The 25,222-nt window shown below is 32.3% G+C and overlaps 2 protein-coding genes across 2 annotated transcripts; one reads left to right on the plus strand and one right to left on the minus strand.

Moving 5' to 3' along the window:
* Positions 1 to 16,944: 16,944 nt before the first annotated feature.
* Positions 16,945 to 17,505, minus strand: LOC115724546 (uncharacterized). Its single transcript, XM_030653847.2, has one exon. It carries the CDS (start codon positions 17,358 to 17,360, stop codon positions 17,094 to 17,096), a length of 267 nt encoding a protein of 88 aa, XP_030509707.1. The 5' UTR covers positions 17,361 to 17,505; the 3' UTR covers positions 16,945 to 17,093.
* Positions 17,506 to 22,178: 4,673 nt separating this feature from the next.
* On the plus strand, positions 22,179 to 22,937 carry LOC115694961 (uncharacterized). The gene has a single exon (XM_030622064.2). It carries the CDS (start codon positions 22,304 to 22,306, stop codon positions 22,562 to 22,564), a length of 261 nt encoding a protein of 86 aa, XP_030477924.1. The 5' UTR covers positions 22,179 to 22,303; the 3' UTR covers positions 22,565 to 22,937.
* The last annotated feature ends 2,285 nt before the right edge of the window (positions 22,938 to 25,222 follow it).

Consider the following 25,222-nt stretch of genomic DNA (forward strand, 5'->3'; position numbering starts at 1 on the left):
TATTTATTTTTGGAGGCAAAAATACCTAATGTTACAATTCTCTTACACCGTTACTACCACTTCCGTTAACTTATCATAAATATAGGCACGTAAATGGCTCAAATGCATTGCATTACATTTATTTATTTTATTTTAAAATTTAATATTCTTAATATCAAAAAGTAAATACTACTTGTTTTAAAAAGAGAGAGAGAGAGAGAGAGAGAGAGAGAGAGAGAGAGAGAGAGAGAGAGAGAGAGAGAGAGAGAGAGAGAGAGAGAGAGAGAGAGATGCAATACTAAATTACCATAGTTGAGTGAACCAGTGCAGTATAAGAAACATAATTATCGAATTGAAGCGCCAATATCTTGTGAAAATTGTTATGAGAACTGTTTTTTTTTTTTTTTTTTTTTGAACAAGTAGTATTTAGTTTCTGATATTAAGAATATTAAGTTTTAAAATAAATTAAAAATAAATGTAATGCATCTGAACCCTCCACGTGTCTATATTTATGAGTTAACGGAAATAGTAGTAACGGTGTAAGAGAATCGTAACAATAGGTATTTTTGCCTCCAAAAATAAACATTAGGTATTTAAGTGTATAAAAGCTAAAACATTAGGTATTTATGCCGCATGACCCACTGTATTTTGGGGTCGGCCCTGCTTAAAGTGTCCAACACTATATTCATATGATGCGTTGTAAATGCAATGGTTTGTTACATTTTTGGGAGGTGAGTCCCCATGTGCTCACCAAACTCTTTGTTTTGGTTTAATGAAAGTTTGGTTTTCAGCAAAAAAAAAAACAAAAAATTATGGCACCCGTTAGTGAATTGCACCAATAGCAGTATACTACATCTTAAAGTACTTGGCACCCCTTAAGGTGCCCATTAACATTTCTCTCTTCTATTTTGGGTCTAAAAGAATATTAATTTATGATGGAAATATTAGAAATAATGTGTAGATACCATAAATTAATAATTTAATGAGGGACCAAATTATAAATACCCAAAACTGATTCTATAATCAGTCTATAAATTGAAAATGGTCCCAAGAAAAACTTAGGGTATCTGAGCATATAACAAAGGCCATTAGAGCCTCCTATTGTTGATGGGGTTTTTGGTTAATAGATCTAAGAAGATCGTAAAAAAATAAGAGGACTAGGAAGAATTGATATGACTAAATAAAACTGCAATAAATAAAAAAGACACCAGGAATTGGTAGTAGTTAACCCCCATGTTGTGATGGTAATGGAGCTACGTCTATTTTGTTTTTATTAATTGGGTCTGACACACTAGAGTTATGTTCTCAAGAGTGTGTGGATAATAATATAAAAAGGGATTTTTTGGTGAAATTTGTATCGAGACTTATGAACACAAGGCTCTTGGGAGTCCCAACATTCACATATCTGATAAGGATGATGGTTGTAATGTTCTTGGGAACAATAAACTAATGGGAGCAAGAAAAGAAAATGGTCTCTTGTTATTGGTAACTATGTATATCAATAGTGTTTGAGCAATGGAAGCTTAGTGTCGTATCTGTATGAAGAACTTAGGAAAAAGATGAACAAATGGATGAGGTGTTCTTAGTAGGGAAGTAGGCGATCCCTCCCCTATAACTACCCATCACTATCTTTATATAAGCTTAGGGTTTGTTAGTGATGCCCGACATGTCGGGATGTCTCACTTTCCAATCTCGTATCTTATTCCCAATGATGAACAAAAAAGTAAAACTAAATAAATATCTACAAAAATCACTCTTATTCCTAGGAAAATATCCGACAAACATTGGGCTTGTTATTGAAATTGATCATTCTCGGCTATAAATATACCAAATTGGAGAGGAGTGACAAAGGATGTCACCTCTCGACTGGGAACTCATGAAATTGGAGAGAAGTGTTGGAGAGAATTTTTGTAGGATGAAACTTCTTGCATATGATGGAACATGGGTTGTGGCATAGCTCTTCAATATCCCGCTATGATTCACACTAAATAACACCAATTAATTCCTAAGTAAAGTGTGTAGCCTGTCTTATAGGCCAATTTTAGGTTCGATAACTTCAGAATTGAGAGATGTCGGCGTGCAAGATGAGAGAGAGAGAGAGAGAGAGAGAGAGAGAGAGAGAGAGAGAGAGAATGTTTGGAATGTTGGGAATGTTTGGAATTTTTGGTTTTTAGACCATTTTACCTCTACGTTTGTAGTTTACTTCATGGTGAAGTAAGCATAAATAAGTCATTTACCCTTTCCTCTCTCTCTTGTTCGGCCACCTTCTAGAGCAAAAGGGGATTAGATTTTCTCATCAAATTCAAGGGGTTTAGCTAGGAAAATTCATAGATTTTAGAAGATTAAGCTCAAGGTAAGCTTCCTCTTCTTCATCTCTTTGAATTTCAAGTTTTGGGATTAGGTTTTTCCATGCAATTTCTGGAGTTTAGTTGTTGTATGTTTTTAGGATGCTCAGAGTGTTTTTTTGAAGTTATGTTTGAATTTATTAGGTTGTTTGGTGGCTGTTTTGATGGTTGTAGTTGAGTTTGAGCTAAGTTTGAGATTTTGAGCTCAAACTTAGGTCGTTAATGATGAATTTTGTTTCAGGGGCCTAGACCTGTTTTTATTGCTTGATTTATCTTTGTTGTGACTCAACTAGATATTTTAGAGCTTGTGGTAAAGTTTGGGGTTGATTTGGAGTGGTTATAAGAGTCTTTATTTTTCTACAGTGAAAAACGACAGGTCGTTTTTGAAGAAACGGCCTGCCATTTATTGGTGAAAAACCCAGAAAAAATGGCACGTCATTTTTATAGAAACGACTTACCGTTTTTCAGTCAGTTTCTCTATTTAGTTGCTTTTCTCGTGTTTCCTCGATATTTAGGGCTTTGTCATGCTATTTATCGATAGGAAAATTTTTAGTTTTGAGTCTAAGTCCCCAAAAAGTGATTTAGCATATCACTTATCAGTTTTAAGTATGTTGTGACATAGGGGCCTATAAATCGTCGAGCAGCGGTTACACTTAGGTTAATCGGCACGCCTGAATTCAGAATCGAGGTAAGATTAGTATAATGATATGCATACGTGATTACATGTTTAGCGTGCATGTTTATAATACCTGTTAGATAACATATTGAAATTGCAGTATCAATCTACATAGAGTTATATTAGATACTGATGAATGTATGTTTGGCATAAGTACTAATTAACGCTATCACATCGGTACGAGTAGAGTACCAATTATAGGTCGATATGGTCAATAGTACTATCGTACGAATGTTTTAGACTCAGTATGCGTGGGATGCATGATAGTATTATGATTGAGTGTATGGGCGCCTAGTTATGATCCGGTTTAAGTTATGATATAATTATACTTTTCTTACTGATTCTGCCAACTCACAGTTATTGTTTATATGTGTAGGTAAGGGAAAAGTTAAGGCTGGGCAGCAGTAAGTGCGAGTAGATGAAGATTGCACATATCAGGACGGTTAAACCTAGAGCGTTCGGTCTTCAGGCCAACAAGCTTTATTTTGACAGTCACTAGGTGACAACTTTTGTAGCTTTATGTTTTGTAAACAGTTGTAACTTCTTAAATACGAGATCCCAATTTATTTAAAGTTTATTTTATTTTAAATAAAAGGTTAAATAAGTAAATTTTAATTAAACATGTTTTCTAACAAATCTATTGATTAGCAATGGATTGCACAGATAACTTTAAATCCCGATAACACGCCTAACCTAGTAAGGTGTTACACTTCATATCCTACACTAAATTGATTTCCTAATTTTGATAAGTAGCTTTCTCTCAAGTAGAACCTCAATCATATGCTGAAGCTTCTCAATTCAAACATTGGTTAGTGGCCATAGACAATGAAACTAAGGCCCTTGAGAAAAAACAAAACATGATTACCACTACGGCACAAAGTCATTCGATGTAAATGGGTGTACAAAGTCAAATACAAACAAAATGGGGAGGCAGAGTGATTTAAAGCCCCTTTAATGGCCAAAGGATACAACCAAAGACGCGGCATAGATTATTCACAAACATATGCTCTTGTAGCTTAATTCAATACAATAAAAATCTTGCTTGCACTAGCTGCAATGTATAACTATAAAGTCCACCAACTTGACATAAATGATGCATTCTTCCAAGGGGATCTTCATGAGGAAGTGTATATGAAAATTCTCCCAGGCTATAAAGCTCCACCAAACTTAGTTTACAAAAAAAAAAAAAAAAAAAAGAGCATATATACAGGCCTCCGGACAGTGGTATGATAAACTCAGTACCACTTTATATGCTAAAGGCTTCCATTAGTCCTTCTCCCATAACTCATTGTTCATAAAAAGAACACCAACCATTTATTTGGGTATTTTAGTTTATGTCGAGATATTATTGTGGCCAGTAACAATAACTCTGCCATTATACACTTAAAACAATTCCTTGATAAAAAATTTAAACATAAAGACATTGGTTCTCTTCATTTTTTTCTAGGCCTTGAAATAGGCAAAACAAAATAAGGTATTTCCCTTTCTCAGGACCATTTACCTTACAGTTGCTTAGTGATACTGGTTATATGGGAGGCAAACGAGCTTCCACACCTTTGGAACCCAATCTTAAACTAAGCAAACACAAATGAAAACTGATTTTAGATCCCACATCTTATAGAAGCTTGATTGGAAAACTCATATGTCTGACCATTACAATGTTAGGTTTTATGCCCTAAATAAAACTCCATTTCAATGTAATCTATTTTATTCAACATCAATAAAGAAACAGAAGTATTTTTCATTCATTTGTGTATGTTTTGGTTCACTTTATCAATTGCTTGTCTATTTGATTTATAAATTCATCTTAAACCCTTTTCACATACTTGATCATGTTTATTGTGTTGTAATCACATTAGAAAGTAAACATGACTATGTGAATAAAGTTTCCTAGATTTATCAGACACAGGGTTTTACTGATATGATAATCTACAACAAGAGTTTACTTGTATTCGGAGAAATACTATGTTCTTTCCAGAACATTGGATAAAGTAAAGCTCAGGTTGGATGCATGGAGTATGCATTGGAAGGGACCGATATTGAACTTTGACTTAGATTTAATTAAACTTACCGTAAAATCTATTCAAGTCAATATCGCCAAGTTGATCCTAGATCAAATGATCTTAATCCTGTTATGATTAGGCTCAATCTTGAGAGGCTATTCGTGTTCCTTGAATTGTTAGTTAAGCCTACTTTTAGGTCAGGGTGATACATACTTTTTGGGAACACGGTAGTGCAATTGAGTGGGAGCGCTAGCATAAACATGGAATCTATAGCTTCTATCTGGCGAATAGTAAGCAAAGGATGATCTCCTTCGAGCTTGACCAAACGAAAAATAAATGGTGGAGATCTCATTTCACATAAGCTGAAATATCATTTATACGGGGTCAAGTGTTTTAAGGATAAAATACATAGTAGGGTGTTACGGTAATCTAATCCCTTTACAGTGTAGATCATTCATATAGAGGATCATTGATCACATTAGGATTATAACAATGGATAACTAATAATGTGTCTATATGGTGGAACATATAGAGCATTCTATATACTGAGAGTGCAATTCTAAGTTCTATGCGTGGATTCAACGAAGAATTAATAAGTTAGTGAATTTTAGTGCTAAATTCTTGATCTACCTATTGGAAGCTCGGTTATATAGACCCATGGTCCCCGCACTAGTTGAGATAATATTGTTTGTAAGACTCATGTAATTGGTTTTGATTAATCAATTATAATTCACAAATTAGACTATGTCTATTTGTGAAATTTTCACTAAGTAAGGGCGAAATTGTAAAGAAAGAGTTAATACGGGCATATTTTTTAAATTATGATACTTTGTATGGTTCAATTAATAAATATGAGAAAATCAGATACAAAAGGTGTTAAAATTGCAAAATTACAAAAAGCAAGGCCCAATCCACTAAGCCATGGCCGGCCACCTTTGTAGGCTTTTTAAGTTGATATTTTCATTATTTTAATGCCAAATAATTCAAACCTAACCCTAGTGGAATGCTATAAATAGATAGTGAAGGCTTCAGGAAAATTACACTTCACATCAGAAAAACCTGAGCCTCCTCTCTCTTCTCTAGCCGCCACTCTCTCTCTCTCTTCTTCCTTCATATTTCGAACTTACACTAGTGATTACAGTAGTGCCCACACACAGCAAGCAATACCTCAATCATAGTGAGGAAGATCGTGAAGAAAGATCATCAGCAAAGGAGATTCAGCATCAAGGATTCAGAGAAAGAGATCCAGGTTCAGATCTTGATAATACTCTGCTACAGAAAGGATACAAGGGTTAGAGATCTGAACGGAAGGAGTCATTTAATTCCGCTGCACCCAATGTAAGGTTTCTTAAACTTTATATGTGTTTAATTTATCGTTTTAGAAAGTTCTTATTTAGGATGTTAATAAACATACTTGTGAGTAGATCTAAGATCCTGGTAAAATAATATCCAACAACTGGCCTCAGAGCCATGGTAATTGATTTACTTGCAAGAAATTTGGACTTTAAAACGATTGTTTGTTTGTTTTTGGATGGTATCATGTTGTATTGAGTGTTATTTGATGATTGATTGATGTTTGTGAATTTTCGTGAAAAATAATTGCGATTCTGTTTCTGGAATTATTTTTATTGGATAGTATGGAAAAAATTAAGCAAGTTATACTTTTACTGAACTCAATTTCGATTTAATTTGAATTAGTTATGAATTTTTGAAGATTTGAAAAAATCGGGGCTGTGCTGAAATTTTCCTGCGATCGCGAAAACTGTCTGTACAGCTCACAATTTTTTCGTTTTTCTTCGTTTTTTCATGCTTTTTCATGGAATTAACTTCCGATTTTTTGTGTAGTTCTGTATTTATACTATTACTATTCCTAATTCAATTCTAATTATCATTTTGAATTAATTTAATATTTTTTAAATTTAATTCAAGATATTAGTGTAATTTGAATTTGAATATAATTAGTATCTATCTTTTTGCTTAAAAATCTATCTTATTTTAAAATTTGATTATATCTTATCTTATTTTAAATTTAAAATAAGATAACTATAATCATGTAATTTTTAAATGATATAAGATATTTTGCTATTTTTTAAAACTTTGTTATTTTATTTATTTAAATTACATTTAAAATTTGGAAAAGATATTCATCTATCTTTTCTAATTTTTTATTTAATTTTTATTTATAAAATAACATTTAAAATTTAAAAGTAGTTAGCAAAATTTTTGAAATGATATTTAGGTTGGTTGAAACCTAATTTTTCAAAAATTGTAGGTTTAATTTTAAATTTAAATATTTAATTAAATTTCGAAACTTTTTTTATTTTTCAAATTTTTTTTAAATTTTCGAAAAATTTATTTTATTTAATTATTTATTTTCTAAATTAATTATTTAATTTAAAATTAAATAAATCCTACATCCAACTATCCAACCAACCTTGTTGGAGGAGTATGTTTTTTAGCTTGTGTGTAAGTTTTCAAAACCTATTATTACTTGATTGCAAATAGCCATGGTTACTTTTTGCCAGATCTAATGATCTGATGGCTCGCTTGGTCAAGATAATAATTTGTAACAGGTATATTTACAAACTTCTTTCATCTGTGTATGACCTAGCAACATGATTGGACCCATCCAAAGTGTGCATGTGTGAGCCTATGTGTTTTATTTGATTATAGATGCATATAGGTTGTTGTTGCTAAAATAAATTATCATAGTTTTTGATAGAATTTATTTAGGCCCATTTAGTTTTTGGGCCTATTCAATTAATAACAGTTGTTCTTATTAAGGTTAAATTCCTCTCTTTTGGGCCTTGTGTGAGAGTTGGGAGCCATAGTAGTGGGTACGACATACTGAACCCAGCACCCCCTCACATGAACCACCCCAATTGTGAAGGCCCATTTGCCTAATTTGAATGATTGTACTAGGTTAATTACACTAGTTTAACCTAATTAAAATTGATTAGCAACATAATTAATTTCATTTATTTTGAAATTAATTTAGAAAATCATAGTTTAAAGAATTTTATATTCTAAGCTAAACTATATGTATTTTCTTGTATTTAATTAAATATAGAATTATAACCATCTAGATTCTTTCTGAAGCTTAATTTAAAATTTTCATTAAATATTCCTATTTAAGTTGATATTTAGTTATCTACAACTAACCAACTTAAATCTGAATATCGTTTGGATTTAAAAATTTTCAAAATTAAGTTGATGAATTTTAGGCATTGGTTATTAAGATTCTTTAGATATTTTTTAAGTTAATATCTTTTCGAATATTAACTTAAAATGAAATATTTTAGATATTTTTTAGGTTAATATCTTTTCGAGTATTAACTTAAAATGGAATATCTTCAAATTAAGTGGTCACAACTTAATTTTAAATTTAATTAAATCTGATTTCAAAGATATTTCAGTTGATTTTTTTTTTAGATTCTTCTAAAATAACTTAAGCGAGATATTTTTCAAATTTGTTCCATTTAAATATTCGAATTTAAATAATAATTGAAAATTAATTAAAGTTGATTTTTTATTTAAACCAACTTTGATTTGTAATTTTTCATTATTATTTTATGGAACTTGTTCCATTTATTATTCGAATTTATTTTTCGAATTTAATTAATAATTGAAAATTAAGTAAAGTTGATTTTTTATTTAAATCAACTTTGATTTGTAATTTTTCATTATAATATTATGGAACTTGTTCGATATTTATTTGAATTTATTTTTCAAATTAAATAATAATTGAAAATTAATTAAAGTTGATTTTTTATTTAAACCAACTTTAATTTGTAATTTTTCATTATTATAATATCGAATATTATGATTATACAAAATACATTTATATATATATTTTTAAATAATGAGCTTTTAATCAAAAGATATTCGATCTCCATTGTTGGTCTTACAATAGTTAAACTTTTTCAATATAACCTCGAGACGCTAGACTTCGTCCCCCTATGGATGGTTATTCGTTGAACACTTTTACCACCGTAAGATTTCATTTGATAAGTGTTTTGTGAGTTTTCGTCTCTATTTAGACTCTCCCCTACGGTGACTACTTAGAGATAAACTCATAAAACATGAAACAATGGTGGAAGCTCATAAAATGAGAATAACCTTGACTCTCGCCTACCGGGACAACGTTGGATTCTCATTTTGATCGAATAAAAGGTTGCTAAAATGTTTAATTTTAGATGAGCTGACAACTCTATTCAACTAATGTTATCTTTGACTCTCGCCTACCGGAACACTGTATTTCATTATGTTGGAAACCTTGGAAAATAAACTATGTTAGATTTAGTATTTCTATAACATATGTCATTACTTGTTATTTTCTGAACTTGTGTATGAATTTTGAACCAAAACCTTACTTCTGTTTTATTGATGTGTTGTAGTGTCTATAATCCCCTTCTCATTCCACTCCTAGTTAATATCTTAGCAATTGAACTTGAAGTTATAAACTCCTTGTTAGAGTAATACTTCACATATGCTCATGATGGACTTTAAATTCCAGAAAGCAGGTAAGCTGGGAATTGTTCACTCTGAAGAGCAAATAGTTCATAACTCCATAAATCCTACTATTTCAAGCTTAGTTGAGAAGATAAGAGAAAGTGATTCCACTTCCTCAAGTTATACTTCACAACAAAATGAACTAGCAAGAACAACAATTAACAAACGAATAAGCAGTAATGCTTTAGTCTTCGAATCATGTGTGTTAGAGAATGATAAATCCATTTAGATTCTTGATTCTGGGTCTACAAACCATGTAAGTTGTTCATTGCAATTGCTTGAGAATTGGAATTATTTGAAAGCCGGGGAGTTGAAACTTAAAGTTGGTAATGGCGAAATGGTTTCGGTTAGAGCTAGAGGAAAAGCCAAACTCAAGTTTCAAAACAGAATTTTGGAATTAGACAATGTCTTATACATTCCAAATTTCAGTAGAAACTTGGTTTCTGTTTCATGCTTACAATTGCAACAATACAAATTAGATTTTTCGGATTCTGGTTCTACCATTTCTCGAAATGACATTCAGATTTGTGTTGCATCCATGGAACCGGGGCTTTATGTTCTTAGACCAGAAACACCATTTGCCCTACATAACAAACTTTTTAAAGTAGCTAAACCTAGAAACCACAAAAGGCAAAAGATCGATGATGATAATGAAACATATCTATGGCATTTACGTTTAGGTCATATAGGCTTTGATAGACTCAATAGGCTAACCAAAGACGGTCCATTGAAAAATGTCGTCTTAGGTGAATTGCCAGTATGCGAGTCCTGCTTGGAAGGAAAAATGACTAAACGTTCTTTCTCTGCAAAGGGAGAGCGTGCCAAACAACCCCTAGGGTTAGTACATTCCGATGTCCGCGGACCTTTGAATGTCAAAGCCCGAGGTGGTTATGAGTACTTTGTCACTTTCATTGACGATTACTCTAGATATGGACATCTTTACCTTATGCATAAGAAATCTGAAACATTTGCAAAGTTTCAAGAATTTCACGCATTGGCTCAAAACCAATTGGGTAAAACATTAAATATCTTGCGAACTGATAGGGGTGGAGAATATATGGATATGCAGTTCAAAGATCATTTAATTGAACTTGGAATTGAATCCCAATTAACCGCCCCTAGCACTCCATAGCAAAATGGAGTTGCAGAAAGACGGAATCGCACGCTTTTGGAAATGGTTAGGTCTATGCTTAGTTTTTCAACTCTACCTACGTCCTTCTGGGGATATGCAATTCAGATGGCAACCGACATTTTAAATGTTGTTCCATCTAAATCAATCCCTAAGACACCCTTAGAACTTTGGAATGGTCGTACACCTAGTTTACGCCATTACAAAATCTGGGGGTGCCCTGCTCATGTCTTAAGAAAGAAAGACGGAAAACTTGAATCACGAACTGAAGTTTGCATGTTTGTCGGTAATTCTAAAGAGACTAGGGGTGGACTATTTTATAGTCGCAAGGATGATAAAGTGTTTGTTTCTACAAATGCCACTTTCCTTGAAGATGACTATATTAAGAATTTCAAATCAAAAAGTAAAGTAGTGTTGGAGGAAATGCTTTCAGATATAAGTCCTTTCAATGTTTCGTTCTCTTCCACACGTGAAGAGGACAATCCCACTCCCTCAGTTGAACAAACTGAGAAATCTACTACTAAAGTTTCTGTTCAGAAGACAACCGTACCTCGTCGTAGTGGGAGGGTTTCAACAAAACCTGCTCGTTATGGCTTGGATGGTGAAATCAATATGGTCGTAGGTGCTGGTATTGATGACAATCCATTAACCTATAAACAGGCAATGGCTAGTCCGCAACGGAAACGATGGTCAGCCGGCATGGATTCAGAAATGGATTCCATGAAAAAGAACAAAGTCTGGGAATATGTAAACGCACTTGACGACTATCATCTGACAGGATGCAAGTGGGTTTACAAGAAGAAAAGAGGAGTTGGAGGCGAAGTCGAAACTTTTAAAGCTAGACTTGTAGCCAAGGGTTATACCCAAAGAGAAGGCGTGGACTATGAGGAAACTTTTAGTCCTGTTGCCATGCTCAAATCCATCTGAATTCTTCTCTCCATAGCTGCTGCTTTCGATTATGAAATCTGGCAAATGGATGTCAAGACTGCCTTCCTTAATGGGGTACTTGAAGAAACCATCTATATGGAGCAACAAGAAGGTTATGTTCTTCCTGGGCAGGAAAAGAAAGTTTGCAAATTAAATAGGTCTATCTATGGACTTAAGCAAGCTTCTCGCTCATGGAACAAAAGGTTTGATGAAATCATCAAGACCTACGGCTTTCTTCAGAATGAAGATGAACCTTGTGTTTACCAACTCAAGGAAGACCAAATAGTACTATTCCTGGTCCTTTATGTTGATGACATTTTGATCATTGGAAACAATGTCAAGAAAATGACTCACATCAAGGAATGGCTCAACACTCAATTCGATATGAAAGATTTGGGTGAAGCAGCCTATGTTCTTGGTATTCAGATTATCAGAAACCGGAAGAACAGATCTCTTGCTCTCTCTCAAACAACCTACATAGACAAAGTCTTAGAGAGATTCTTCATGAACAATGCCAATGGGGCAAACATGCATTCTAGATATGGTATTCGTCTATCTAAGGAACAGTCACCGACTGATCCTCAAGAGATAGAGGACATGGCGAATATTCCCTATGCCTCTGCAGTTGGAAGTCTAATGTATGCAATGTTATGCACTAGACCTGACATCTGTTATGCTGTTGGAATCGTGAGCAGGTATCAGTCTAATCCAGGACAAGAACATTGGAATGCAGTTAAGTATAGTCTGAAATACTTAAAGAGTACAAGGAATCTTGTGTTAGTCTACAAGGGTGGTGCTTTAAATCCCATACGCTACACTGATTCAGATTTCCAGGCAAGTCTTGAAGACAGGAAATCTACATCTGGGATGGTGTTTACTCTTGGGGGTGGAGTAGTGGTTTGGAGAAGTGTTAAACAAACCGCGATATCGGACTCAACTATGGAAGCTAAATACATAGCAGCAGCCGAAGCTGCTAAAGAACTTGTCTGGCTAAGAAAGTTCTTCACCAGCATAGGTGTTGTTCCTGGAATGGAAAAGCCTCTGGTACTACTCTGTGATAACAATGGAGCAATAGCAAACAGTAAAGAACCTCGAAGCCACAAGAGAAGCAAACACATTGAAAGGAAGTATCACATTATCATAGAATACGTGGCAAGAGGGGATGTACTAGTTGAGAAATTTGACACAGAGGACAACCTAGCTGATCCATTTACCAAAGTCCTGGCTGTGACAGCCTTTGAAAAGCACCGTCAGAATTTAAGATTAATTGATATGTACTAATTAGTTTTATATTAGTGCAAGTGGGAGTTTTTTAGGTTTTATGCCCTAAATAAAACTCCATTTCAATGTAATCTATTTTATTCAACATCAATAAAGAAACAGAAGTATTTTTCATTCATTTGTGTATGTTTTGGTTCACTTTATCAATTGCTTGTATATTTGATTTATAAATTCATCTTAAACCCTTTTCACATACTTGATCATGTTTATTGTGCTGTCATCACATTGGGAAGTAAACATGACTATGTGAATAAAGTTTCCTAGATTTATCAGACACAGGGTTTTACTGATATGATAATCTACAACAAGAGTTTACTTGTATTTGGAGAAATACTATGTTCTTTCCAGAACATTGGTTAAAGTAAAGCTCAGGTTGGATGCATGGAGTATGCATCGGAAGGGACCGATATTGAACTTTGACTTAGATTTAATTAAACTTACCGTAAAATCTATTCAAGTCAATATCGCCAAGTTGATCCTAGATCAAATGATCTTAATCCTGTTATGATTAGGCTCAATCTTGAGAGGCTATTCGTGTTCCTTGAATTGTTAATTAAGCCTACTTTTAGGTCAGGGTGATACGTACTTTTTGGGAACACAGTAGTGCAATTGAGTGGGAGCGCTAGCATAAACATGGAATCTATAGCTTCTATCTGGCGAATAGTAAGCAAAGGATGATCTTCTTCGAGCTTGACCAAATAAAAATAAATGGTGGAGATCTCATTTCACATAAGCTGAAATATCATTTATACGGGGTCAAGTGTTTTAAGGATAAAATACATAGTAGGGTGTTACGGTAATCTAATCCCTTTACAGTGTAGATCATTCATATAGAGGATCATTGATCACATTAGGATTATAACAATGGATAACTAATGATGTGTCTATATGGTGGAACATATAGAGCATTCTATATACTGAGAGTGCAATTCTAAGTTCTATGCGTGGATTCAACGAAGAATTAATAAGTTAGTGAATTTTAGTGCTAAATTCTTGATCTACTTGTTGGAAGCTTGGTTATATAGACCCATGGTCCCCGCACTAGTTGAGATAATATTGTTTGTAAGACTCATGTAATTGGTTTTGATTAATCAATTATAATTCACAAATTAGACTATGTCTATTTGTGAAATTTTCACTAAGTAAGGGCGAAATTGTAAAGAAAGAGTTAATACGGGCATATTTGTTAATTATGATACTTTGTATGGTTCAATTAATAAATATGATAAATGACAATATTATTTAATAATTATTTATAGTTATTAAATAGTTAGAATTGGCATTTAAATGGTTGAATTAGGAAATTAGCATTTTTGAGAAAATCAGATACAAAAAGTGTTAAAATTGCAAAATTGCAAAAAGCAAGGCCCAATCCACTAAGCCATGGCCGGCCACCTTTGTAGGCTTTTTAAGTTGATATTTTCATTATTTTAATGCCAAATAATTCAAACCTAACCCTAGTGGAATGCTATAAATAGATAGTGAAGGCTTCAGGAAAATTACACTTCACATCAGAAAAACCTGAGCCTCCTCTCTCTTCTCTAGCCGCCACTCTCTCTCTCTCTTCTTCCTTCATATTTCGAACTTACACTAGTGATTAGAGTAGTGCCCACACACAGCAAGCAATACTTCAATCATAGTGAGGAAGATCGTGAAGAAAGATCATCAGCAAAGGAGATTCAACATCAAGGATTCAGAGAAAGAGATCCAGGTTCAGATCTTGATAATACTCTGCTACAGAAAGGATACAAGGGTTAGAGATCTGAACGGAAGGAGTCATTTAATTCTGCTGCACCCAATGTAAGGTTTCTTAAACTTTATATGTGTTTAATTTATCGTTTTAAAAAGTTTTTATTTAGGATGTTAATAAACATACTTGTGAGTAGATCTAAGATCCTGGTAAAATAATATCCAACATACAAGACCTGATATCTATATGTTGTTAAATGTTAATCATCTCAACCAATTCTTCATTAGTCATCGGGTACCGCATCTTCAAGCAGCATTTCGTATTCTCCAATACCTTAAAAGGACTCCAGGATAAGGCATGTTCTGCTCTTCCAACTCGTTACCAAAATTGTTAGCATATACAAAGAGAAGCTTGTCTCCATCAAATGTTCAATTATCCTTCTTTGCTGATGCCAATTGGGGGGCTTGTCAAGACACTAGGCGCTCTATATCTAGTTATTGTGTGTTCCTTAATTAGTCCCTTATCTCTTGGAAGTCAAAGAAAGAACAAGTTGTCTCTCGTTCCTCGGCTGAAGCCGAGTACCGTGCCATGCCAAATGCAACATCTGAAATTACTCCTTGCTCTCCTTATTGATTTTGGCATCTATCACAACAAACCTCCGTACCTATATTGTGACAGCACTATAGCAATCCACATTAGTGAGAATCTTGTATATCATGAACGCACCAAATACTTTGAGATCGATTTCCACTTCATTCACAAGAAAGTTCAACAAGGCACTCTCAAATTGCTTCATGTCTCATTCCAACACAACTTAGCAGATATCTTCACTAAAGCATTACTCCACCCTTTTAACGATATTGTATTCAAGATAAGTGTCTCTAACATATACACTCCATCTTGAGGGGGGCTATTAGACGGCTATTAGACTTAATCGGTATAATTAGTTGGATTGTTGGATTAAGGACTCGTTTGGTACGCCGTATAAGAGTCGTATTGTATTAAATAGTAAATAACACTATGTTTGGATAAAGCAATGTATTGTATTAATTATTACGACCAAATTTTTTAATACAATGTATGTTATATTATTTAATACATAACAAATAGTCCGTATTAGCTTGTATTATAATATTTACAAAGGATTTAGGGTCAACACCATTCTCCGACCCGAACCCGGACCCGGACCCCAGACCCGGCCCCGAGCCCGAGCCCCGGACTAGGACCCACACCCCGGACCCGACCCGGACCCTAGACCCCGGACCTCGGACCCGGACCCGAACCCGAGATCTGTAGTTGGTGTTGGGATCGAGTGTATTAAAAATATATTATAACTTTACACAATCAATTAATACAAGTCAATGCCAAACATTGTATTGTATTAAATAATACTAATACAATACAATAAAACACAATCCAACACAATACAATACATTACAATACGGCGTACCAAACAAGCCCTAAGTTTCTTATTTGGCTGTTACTCGAGTTAGTTAAGTGTGTTAGCCAAGTTAGTTATTTCCATAACTAAGTCAGCTCCTTCATTGTCTATATATTGTGCACTCTTTACCATTTAAAATATCGAATAAGTAATAAAGTTTTCTAACTTTCTTTTCTCTTTTTTTCTCTATTTTCGTTATACTCTAAGGAGACCGAAAAGCATTGTGTGCTTCTGTACATTGGTTGTGATATGGAAGTCTGACAGCAGAGAAATCAAGTCAGAATTTATGGTTTCAAGCCCCACTTGCCACTCTGCTCTGCCAAAATCTCTGCTTTGTTCAAGGATTTTGAGGCTCTGGCAGCTCCTTCAGATCAGCCCCGCAGCTCAGTTGCCAAATTTTCCCTCTTTACTTATGATCAACAATGAAGATGAATATTGGGCATATAACATACAACAAAATGCTGCTACTTCGGCACTGGAAGCTGAAGCTCGAGCTATTCTTTTAGCTCTCCCTTGGGCACATCAAATTTCTTGTGATGGTGTAGTTATCTACTCAGATTATTTAGTAGTGGTTTAAGCCTTGTCTCAAAACAAATGCCTTCCTGGGTGGGGTTCTTTCATGTTTATCTTTCAATCTTAGATTTAGTTAATTAGTTAAACTTTTTTATTCTTGTAGTTTTTTCTTTATTAAGGGTAGTTTTAACTCTTTTGCGGATTAGCTCGGAGTACTAGACTTTCTAGCCAAGAAGCTGTTATTTTTCAAGGGAGGGAAATCCTCTCGTGATTCCTATCTTTCTCTTTTAGTTTAATGAACATGCAGTTCTTTCAGTAAAAAAAAAAAGTTTACACTTTTAAATCCCATGAGTAACAATGGAAAGAAATCACCCTTTGCTGTGTGAATCTACGAAGAACTTATGGCACTTGAAATGGTATTGGAAATTGAAGAAAGAACATAACTAAGTCAGAATCAAATTATCTCTCAATCGTATATATAAAAATAAACAAAATGTTACACCAGATCGCACTAATTAGATCTTGCATTATCTCAAGGAAAGCTGCATAAAAATAAGGGTCTAATACTACTAATAATGAAATGATAACAAACTAATATTAAAACCTTATAGTGCTAGGACCCCATGAGCTTAACTCCATGACTTTGGTTATCTTCTCCTCTCTTGAGCGTTTGATTTGGTTTGAAACCAGAGAGACAGAATTAGAAGAGAGCCTCTTGGCTTGAGAATAGGACCTAACATTGTTATGAACATGTTGTTGCAAAGATCTCAATGCATGGTTCCACCTGCATACTCCTTGGTCTTTCAATGCCTCAACAGCTCCAATACTCGTCGCCACAATCCAAGCTCTGCAAGCTGCACTCATTTTTCAATAACTTTCTTCTTCTTTGATTCAAAAACAACAGCAAAAAAGGGATTTCTTTTGTTGAGAGATGATAATAATTTCTGATGGAGGTGCTAAAATTGATGTGTTTGGTAGACTAATGAGGTGGGTTTTGGTTTATATATGTAAGGTGGTGTCTGTCAGCTTTTGAAATGGTGTGAGTGAAAAACCACAGGAATTAGAGGTAGAAAAGTAGAAACCAATGGTTTGGGATAAACCATGTGCTGTTTATATTATTTTAATTAATTAATTAAATAAATAAATAATGCTACCCTAATAACTAATAACTAATAGCAATACTAGTAAATAATAGTGTAATTTGTTTTGCTTGGGATGGTATTAGGCCACAACGTACCACGTGGAGAGGCCGGGACAAGTTTTAGTCGCTAGAATTGGACCTATTAAAATTACTTTTCTTTTCTTCGTATCAAACTAGTAAATGAATTAATTAACTTTTTTTCTTTTGTGGTCTTAATTAGGAGAAATTTATTTACACTATAAAATAATAAATATATTTTAAAATATATAAAAGTTTAAATTTAAAATCATTTTTAAAAATTATTCTTAATATTTTTTAAAAACTTTTTTCTTACATTATTTTATATTATTTTAATTTTATTTTGGTAATTTTTTTTAAAATTTTGTATAATTTATTTAATAAAATTTTATAGAATTTTTTATTGTTATTTTTTTGTTATAATACTTAAAGTATAATTTATTTTTATTTAATAGTGATATATTTTTAAGAATATAAATTAGAATTTTCAAAAAAAAAAAAAAAGAATATAAATTAGAAGAAGAAAATTAAAAAAAAAATACTAATATAATTAATATATATATATATTATGTATAGTAAAATTTATTGAAAGGAGATATATTCATAAGTTTTTTAGGTATAAATAAATAAAGCATCCCATTAATTAGCTTTCAGAAGGAACTTTATCATTGGAATTCTTTTTATGAAAAAATTAGGAAATTAAGCAGTGTTGTTCAGTTTTTGTAAAAAAATAAAGCCTAATTAGTAATTTTTTCTTCCGAACTTTGACATGTACTAAATCATGTCTCCTGAACTTTTTTGGCTGCTAAAAATTTCTCTCAAATTATTGAGATTGATAAATTTAAGGACTTTTGTCTAATTTTAGTAAAAAAATTCTACCATGGATGAAAGTTCAAGGGGCATGATTTAGTACATATCAAAGTTTGAGGGGCATAATTTGATAGATACCAAAGTCTAAGGAGCATGGTTTAGTACATAAACAATCACTAAAACAGTAAAATTGAATGAAATTAGACAAAAGTCCTTAAATTTAACAATCTCAATAGTTCAGGGGAATTTTTAACAGCCAAAAAAGTTCAGGGGGCACGATTTAGTACATGTCAAAGTTCAGGAGAAAAATTACTAATTAGCCAAAAAAAATATAAACTGTTTTATTTTTTGAATTGATTGCAAATTATTTTTAAAAAGAATGAAATTAAGAAAAAAGGCTTATATAAAGGAGGGTAAATACTATTTTGGACCCTCTGTTTTACGAAAGTTACCAATTGGACCCTCTATTTTGTGAAATGACAAAATGGACCCTATATTTTCTAAAATGGTACAAATAGGACCCTTAACTTAATATTTGACAACTTTTTTTTTTTAAATATAACCAACTTAAAAATACGAACATATATAAAATATGTAAACAGTCTTGTCATAACACTTTTAGATCAGATTATTATTAAATTTTATTTTAACAAAAAATCAATTCAGGGTCCTATTTTTACCATTTTACAAAATACAGGGTCCATTTTGTCATTTAACAAAATAGAGGGTCCAATCGATAACTTTTGCAAAACATAAGATTTTTTGTACCCCTTGTGTAATGTTAGTAAAAAAAAACCCTCTATTAGGTTACCCTTATAATATATATATATATATATATATATATATATTTATATTTATATATAACACATCTCAATGAATGTTATTATAGTTACTAAACATTTAAACTATAAATATTAAATTATTAAATTTAAGACGAATAATACGATGAATAATAAAAGTAAAATTTAAAATTCTATAATTAATTTAGTTATTTAATTAAAAAATATATCAAAAAATACCTTTTTTCACACTATATTAAAAATATATCTAGATATAACAGATGTAACTTAAATTCAAGTGTTTTTAATCTTATTTTTTACCAAAAAACTTTTTTTATTATTTTTTTTTCAACTGATAGAATATCCCCAACCTATATATAGTGTGAAATGAGATATTTTTTTAATCAAATAAAATAATTAAACATAAAAATTTAATTTTTTTTTAATATTATCCATTCATGCATGAATAATACCTATTAAAAGTTCAATATTATGATTAATAATATAAATAGGATTTTATTTTAATTAAGTTTTATTATTAGAATTGATATAGGTAGATAATAATTAATATAATTATAATATATGTATGATAAAAATATATTTAAAAAATAAGTATACATATTAATTACATTTACCACCTCAGAAGATAAAGTGATGTAACGAAGCTAAACAACAATTTTTTGTCCTAATAGGCTAATAGCTATAGACAGCCACAAATACACAATGTGAAGATTTTTACAAAAAAAAGTACTAGATTTTATGTAAAAGTATTGTCTTTTAATAAAATAATGGTAAAACAATAAAACAGAATAATTAAAATAACAATAAAAAAATTAAAAAATAATCTTGGAACAACAGGAAAAGCTTAACACAATATATAGTATAAAATTTATACAGTATTTTAAAAAAAAATTCTACCCTACAATAAAAATATAAAAAAGTTGAAAATTGAATATATGGTGTAAAAGCTCTTATAATGTATATAATACATATATATTTTCAAATATAAATTTTAACAAAAACAGCTAATCCAAAAACCCTTATTAAAGTAACATAATTAAGAAAATATAATGACGAACCAAATGATCAGAACGCCAATTCCAAAACTACCAATATAAAATTTGTCAAGAGTTGGTGTTAATTGTGAGATTAAGTGGAGGTCATGATGGAAATAGAAGGCCGTGTTAAGAATGAACAGGCCAAGATGTTAAGTATTTGAAGAAAAAATATGTACCCTTTTACATAAAGCTCATGATGAGATTGGAGAAAAAACATAATAATGAAAATAAAAATAGAAAAATAATTGTAATAATCTTTTAGTACAACAGATCTACAATTTTATTTTTCATATAAACACACCATAAATACTATTTACAATTTTATAATAATTAAAATTTTAAAATTTAGATGACATATTAGATATTATTATTACAGTAATTAATTCTAGTTAGAAATTACTTTTTTAAAAGATCATCTTTAATAAAAGTCGTTGAGTATAGGCAACGATTTAAAACAGTACTTACTAAATTGAAACTTTACACTTTTAAAATAGAATCTTTGACGGATTACAAACATTGGCTATACTATAGCCAATGCTTTTAAATCATCGACTATAGTGTAGCTAACGTTTAAAAACTATGGAAGATTTTGTTAGCCCAAGATATGTTTTCAAGAGAGGAGTAAATTAGAAATTTAAGCTAGTTTCGGTAAATTAAAACTTTTAGCACAAAACTATACAATTAAACACTTAATCAAATAAATGCAAGTAATATGACAAGCAATAATGTATAGCAAATAATCAAACTTGTAAAGTAAAGAGTTTAAGGGTAAGAATTTGCAAACTCTTGATTCTTACAAAGTTGGGTAGAGGTAACCACCTATGTCCTTGGTCTTCAAAGCTATGGACCTAGTTTTGAGTTTCAATATCGAGCCAAGTTAACGGGCTTGACTAACCCTTACGATAGTTGTAAAAGGCCACTATTGTTGTGTTTGGTACACCATACTTCGCACAATTTCCCAACTCCGACTTAGGGCATAATTGCCTACTTTATGATGGATTTTAGGCTACCAATAGGAGTTTGGTGGGATGTTATATATCCCTTCTTTATGATTAATGTATAGAAGTTCGTGAAATCAAGGAATAATGGGTTTAAACCCTTAAACACGTTTGACGGAATAGGTGTCTAACGCTCTTTCTCATGACGCATTAGATGCATGTATAGTATCTCGATCCTTGAGTGACATGTCATCTTTTGTTAGTACTCTCGATTGAATCTCCGTATGTACTTCACTCGTGGAGCGAAAGGGGTGAGAGTTGCTCACGGAGCAAGTGGACCCTTCGGAGATTAATAACGTGTTAGTACTCCTTGAAAATAGTAGACTCCAAGAGTAATTAAGGTGATGCGTCATGTAACATGGGTTCCATTGCCACATGGTTTCTCCTGGACTGCCACGTATTTAAGAAGAAATCTCAAAAAACGACAAAATAAAACATTTTTTCTTAGTAGACTATATAATATAAATTTAATTTTTATCTAAAATTTAATACAAATTTTACATCTTGTTGCATTAAGCATAACTAAATTAGTTATAAAAAAAAAACTGTAAATAAATTAAAAGGAAAATGATTATTAAAAAAATTAAAATAATCACTAAAAGAAATTCACAAAACGACAAAATAAAGCATTTTTTCATTCTTCTATAAATGTTATGATATATATTTTTATTATAATAAATAACTCTTAAAATAATATAAGGGTCCACCTCATTTGTAGGTACACTCACTTTGCATTTTATTTAAATACGGAAGTAGTAATGAGCTAAGCAAATGGTTTTTGCACCCAAAACCACAGATTTCTTCCAAACTACAGGTGGTGAAGTGGTCTCTAGGTTTGCTCCTCTTTCTTCAATCCCAATAACTCCCTCACATACTACTCCTCTATATAACCACATAAACTTTCCTAAACTAAACTAAACTCAACACAATCACAATTGCATCCAGCACAACATAACTTTCCCACTTCCAATTTGACCAGAGAATTTTATTCAAGAGGAAAAATATGAGTTCAACAAGCAAGGCTTGGGCAGTGGCAACAAGTATTGGAGTAGTTGAAGCTTTGAAGGACCAAGGCGTTTGTAGATGGAATTCTGTTTTAAGGTCAATTCAGCAACACACAAAGGCAAATCTCAGATCATATTCTCAGGCCAAGAAGATTCCAGCTCAGTATTCTAATAACATCTCCAAAGATGAGAAATTGAAGCAATCTGAGGATTCTCTTAGAACTGTCATGTATTTGAGTTGTTGGGGTCCCAATAATTGAGACTCCTATTTTTATGCTCATCTTTTTAATAATATATACTTCCAATTTTTATAGTGAAATATATATAAGTTCTATGGATGCTTATGGTTTTGAGTTTGGCGCATCAAAGTTTTCCGTAAGCAAATAGAGATAACGAAAAAATAGAAGTTTTCTCTCGTGGATGTTCAGGAGAAAAAAAAAAATAGAGATAACTAAAAGCAAGGGATGAGCCATGTTCGATGAAAGCAAGCATGACGGTAATAAATAAATAAAATAATGGAATAAGAGAGATGTGTTTTTTCTTTTTTCTTCTAAAAATACGAGTTTCCCAACTTGTTTGTTACTTTATTATACAAAATAAATAAATGATTTACTTGTACGCATTTTTTTTAAATGCTTGTGCATTTCAATCACGGTGATAATAAATTGTATGATTGTGCTACCGTCAAGCTCCTTACAAACTAGACCAACAAACTACACCAACGGCATATTAGAATTTTGCAAACCAGAAAAAAAAAAAAATACTCTTGTTTACATATAATTTTGGCTTTTCTGTAAGACATAAATTTTGATTTCAAATAAAGAAATTCAAATATTGAGACATAATTTTTGTTTTCAAATAAATTTAAATAGTTTTGAATAATCCATTTCCTCAGCTCCTTTCACACCACACCCATGTAATGGGTCCATACAAGCCCTCTTCCTCTATTCCCTTTCTTTCCGTCTATCCTTTAATTGTTTTTTATTTTTTTTTTGAAGCAGTAAGAATTTGTAGATGCTAAAAAGTGGTTAACATTAATTCGCTAGATTTGTGAGATGATTGATAAGTTTAAGTAATAATTTAGAGAGACAAAATTTATAATAATAGGGTTGCATCTACTTCGAGTTGTAATTACAACAATAGACTAATTATCAAACACTCTAAAATCTAGAGAGAGATGTCTAGAGAGATAAGCTCTCATATTGTGGGTAGTTTTTTGAATGTAAAAAATGAGCTAAGGGAGCTCTCCATTTATAGGTGAAGGAGGCTCACAAAAACAGGAGTAAAATAAAAATAATTTGTGTTCTACTGTTGATGATGATTTAACGATAAAAATTAGCTTCTGGTGATGATGGCCAATTTTTGGTGACCGATGAGTCCCACTGCAGATTACACGGAGCTTATTTTCATAACTCCCTTTGGGTAAATTTTGACAACGATATCGTTAGAATTATGTATGAAGTGTGAGAGAAGACATGATAGAGCGCTTAAGTAGCTTCAAAATACAAGTTGAATCACGTCAATCAGATAAAAATTGAGTGAGTTATGGCCGTTTTACTAAAGGCAATTCAAGTCCAAGCGCCTAGGTTGACATTCCCGTGCCCAAGTTGACATATGACGTCAATCTGGATGTTCTATAAGTGTAGAAACGTCCAAGGGGTGTTCTTTGAGATGCCCAAGTGATAGTTTAACACCACTTAGTTCATTTATATGTTCTGGCAAAATTGTTCACCAGTTCTTAAAGATGTTACTGTTTTACTGAAACGGAAGACTCAAAACTTACGATTTCTGAGTGAGTCAATTTGTGAAAAAATTGAAGTTATGAATTTGATTATTCTAAATTCATGGATTATTGCACTTGTGAAAAACTAGATTGTTGGTCAAAATAACATCAGATTCGGATAAACAGAACCTAACGAACAAAGCTATTTGTTGACCTAGGCAATGGGCCCTTTAAACTGAGCTTTTGGGATTCTATTTTTTATACTTCCAAGGCTTCTAAACTTGAGGATAGGGTCTCTTTCCCTGTTTTCGACCATGCTAGATTTAACGGTCGCATCAGATTTGACTTTTGAGCAATCAAAGGCAGCATCCCAAGTTGATTGACAACCTAGGCGATGGCCCAACACCAGGTCAACCTTGGTGCTGGGCCCTAATTCCAGGAACTCGGTTTTGTGGTTTTCTCCCTGAGTTTACTCGAATATTCATTATTTTTAATGACGATGATAATGCCCAAAACACTTTTTCACTACTACAAAACTAGCCTTTAGAGGCGCTTTTTTCAGCATAATAATTAATAACCGACGCCATAGGGTTGAGAATTTTTGGAAGGGAATTTGGACGCCACTTTTGGCGTCGGTTATTTCTAAATAACAGACGCCAAAAGGGTTTATAACCCTAGCACATCACTTCGTCTTCCTCATTCGATCAGCCAACCCAGAAATTTCCAAATCAGAGAAACCCCAAACCCTCTCTACCAACCACCACGGAAAATAGCCCCCATTTCACCATTTTTTCACCATTTTAGCTCATTTTTGTTTCTAAATCCTCTATTTTTCATACCTAAAACTATATACCTGAAAAGATCACATTTTTCCTCATTTTTTAGGCTAAACCGAAGGTAGAGGTAGTGGTTGTGGTGGTTATACCTCCGACCACCGCTTTTAGTGGAAAAAACATTGTATCTCAACGTCTATTAAGGTATAAATCTAATTTCTACTAATTTTAGTAATGTACATTGCTTTATTTTTTATTTTATAAATTTTTTAGGGTTTTTCTATATTATTAAATATGTATTATGTTGTATTGAATATGTATTGTGTGTATATATAGGGCCGACCCTGAAAATATATTGGCCCAAGACAAATTAAATTTTGGGGCCCTCAAAAATATATAAAAAAAATATAAAAAAAGAGTGT

This window comes from Cannabis sativa, chromosome 6, assembly GCF_029168945.1.
Source record: "Cannabis sativa cultivar Pink pepper isolate KNU-18-1 chromosome 6, ASM2916894v1, whole genome shotgun sequence".
NCBI lineage: Eukaryota > Viridiplantae > Streptophyta > Magnoliopsida > Rosales > Cannabaceae > Cannabis > Cannabis sativa.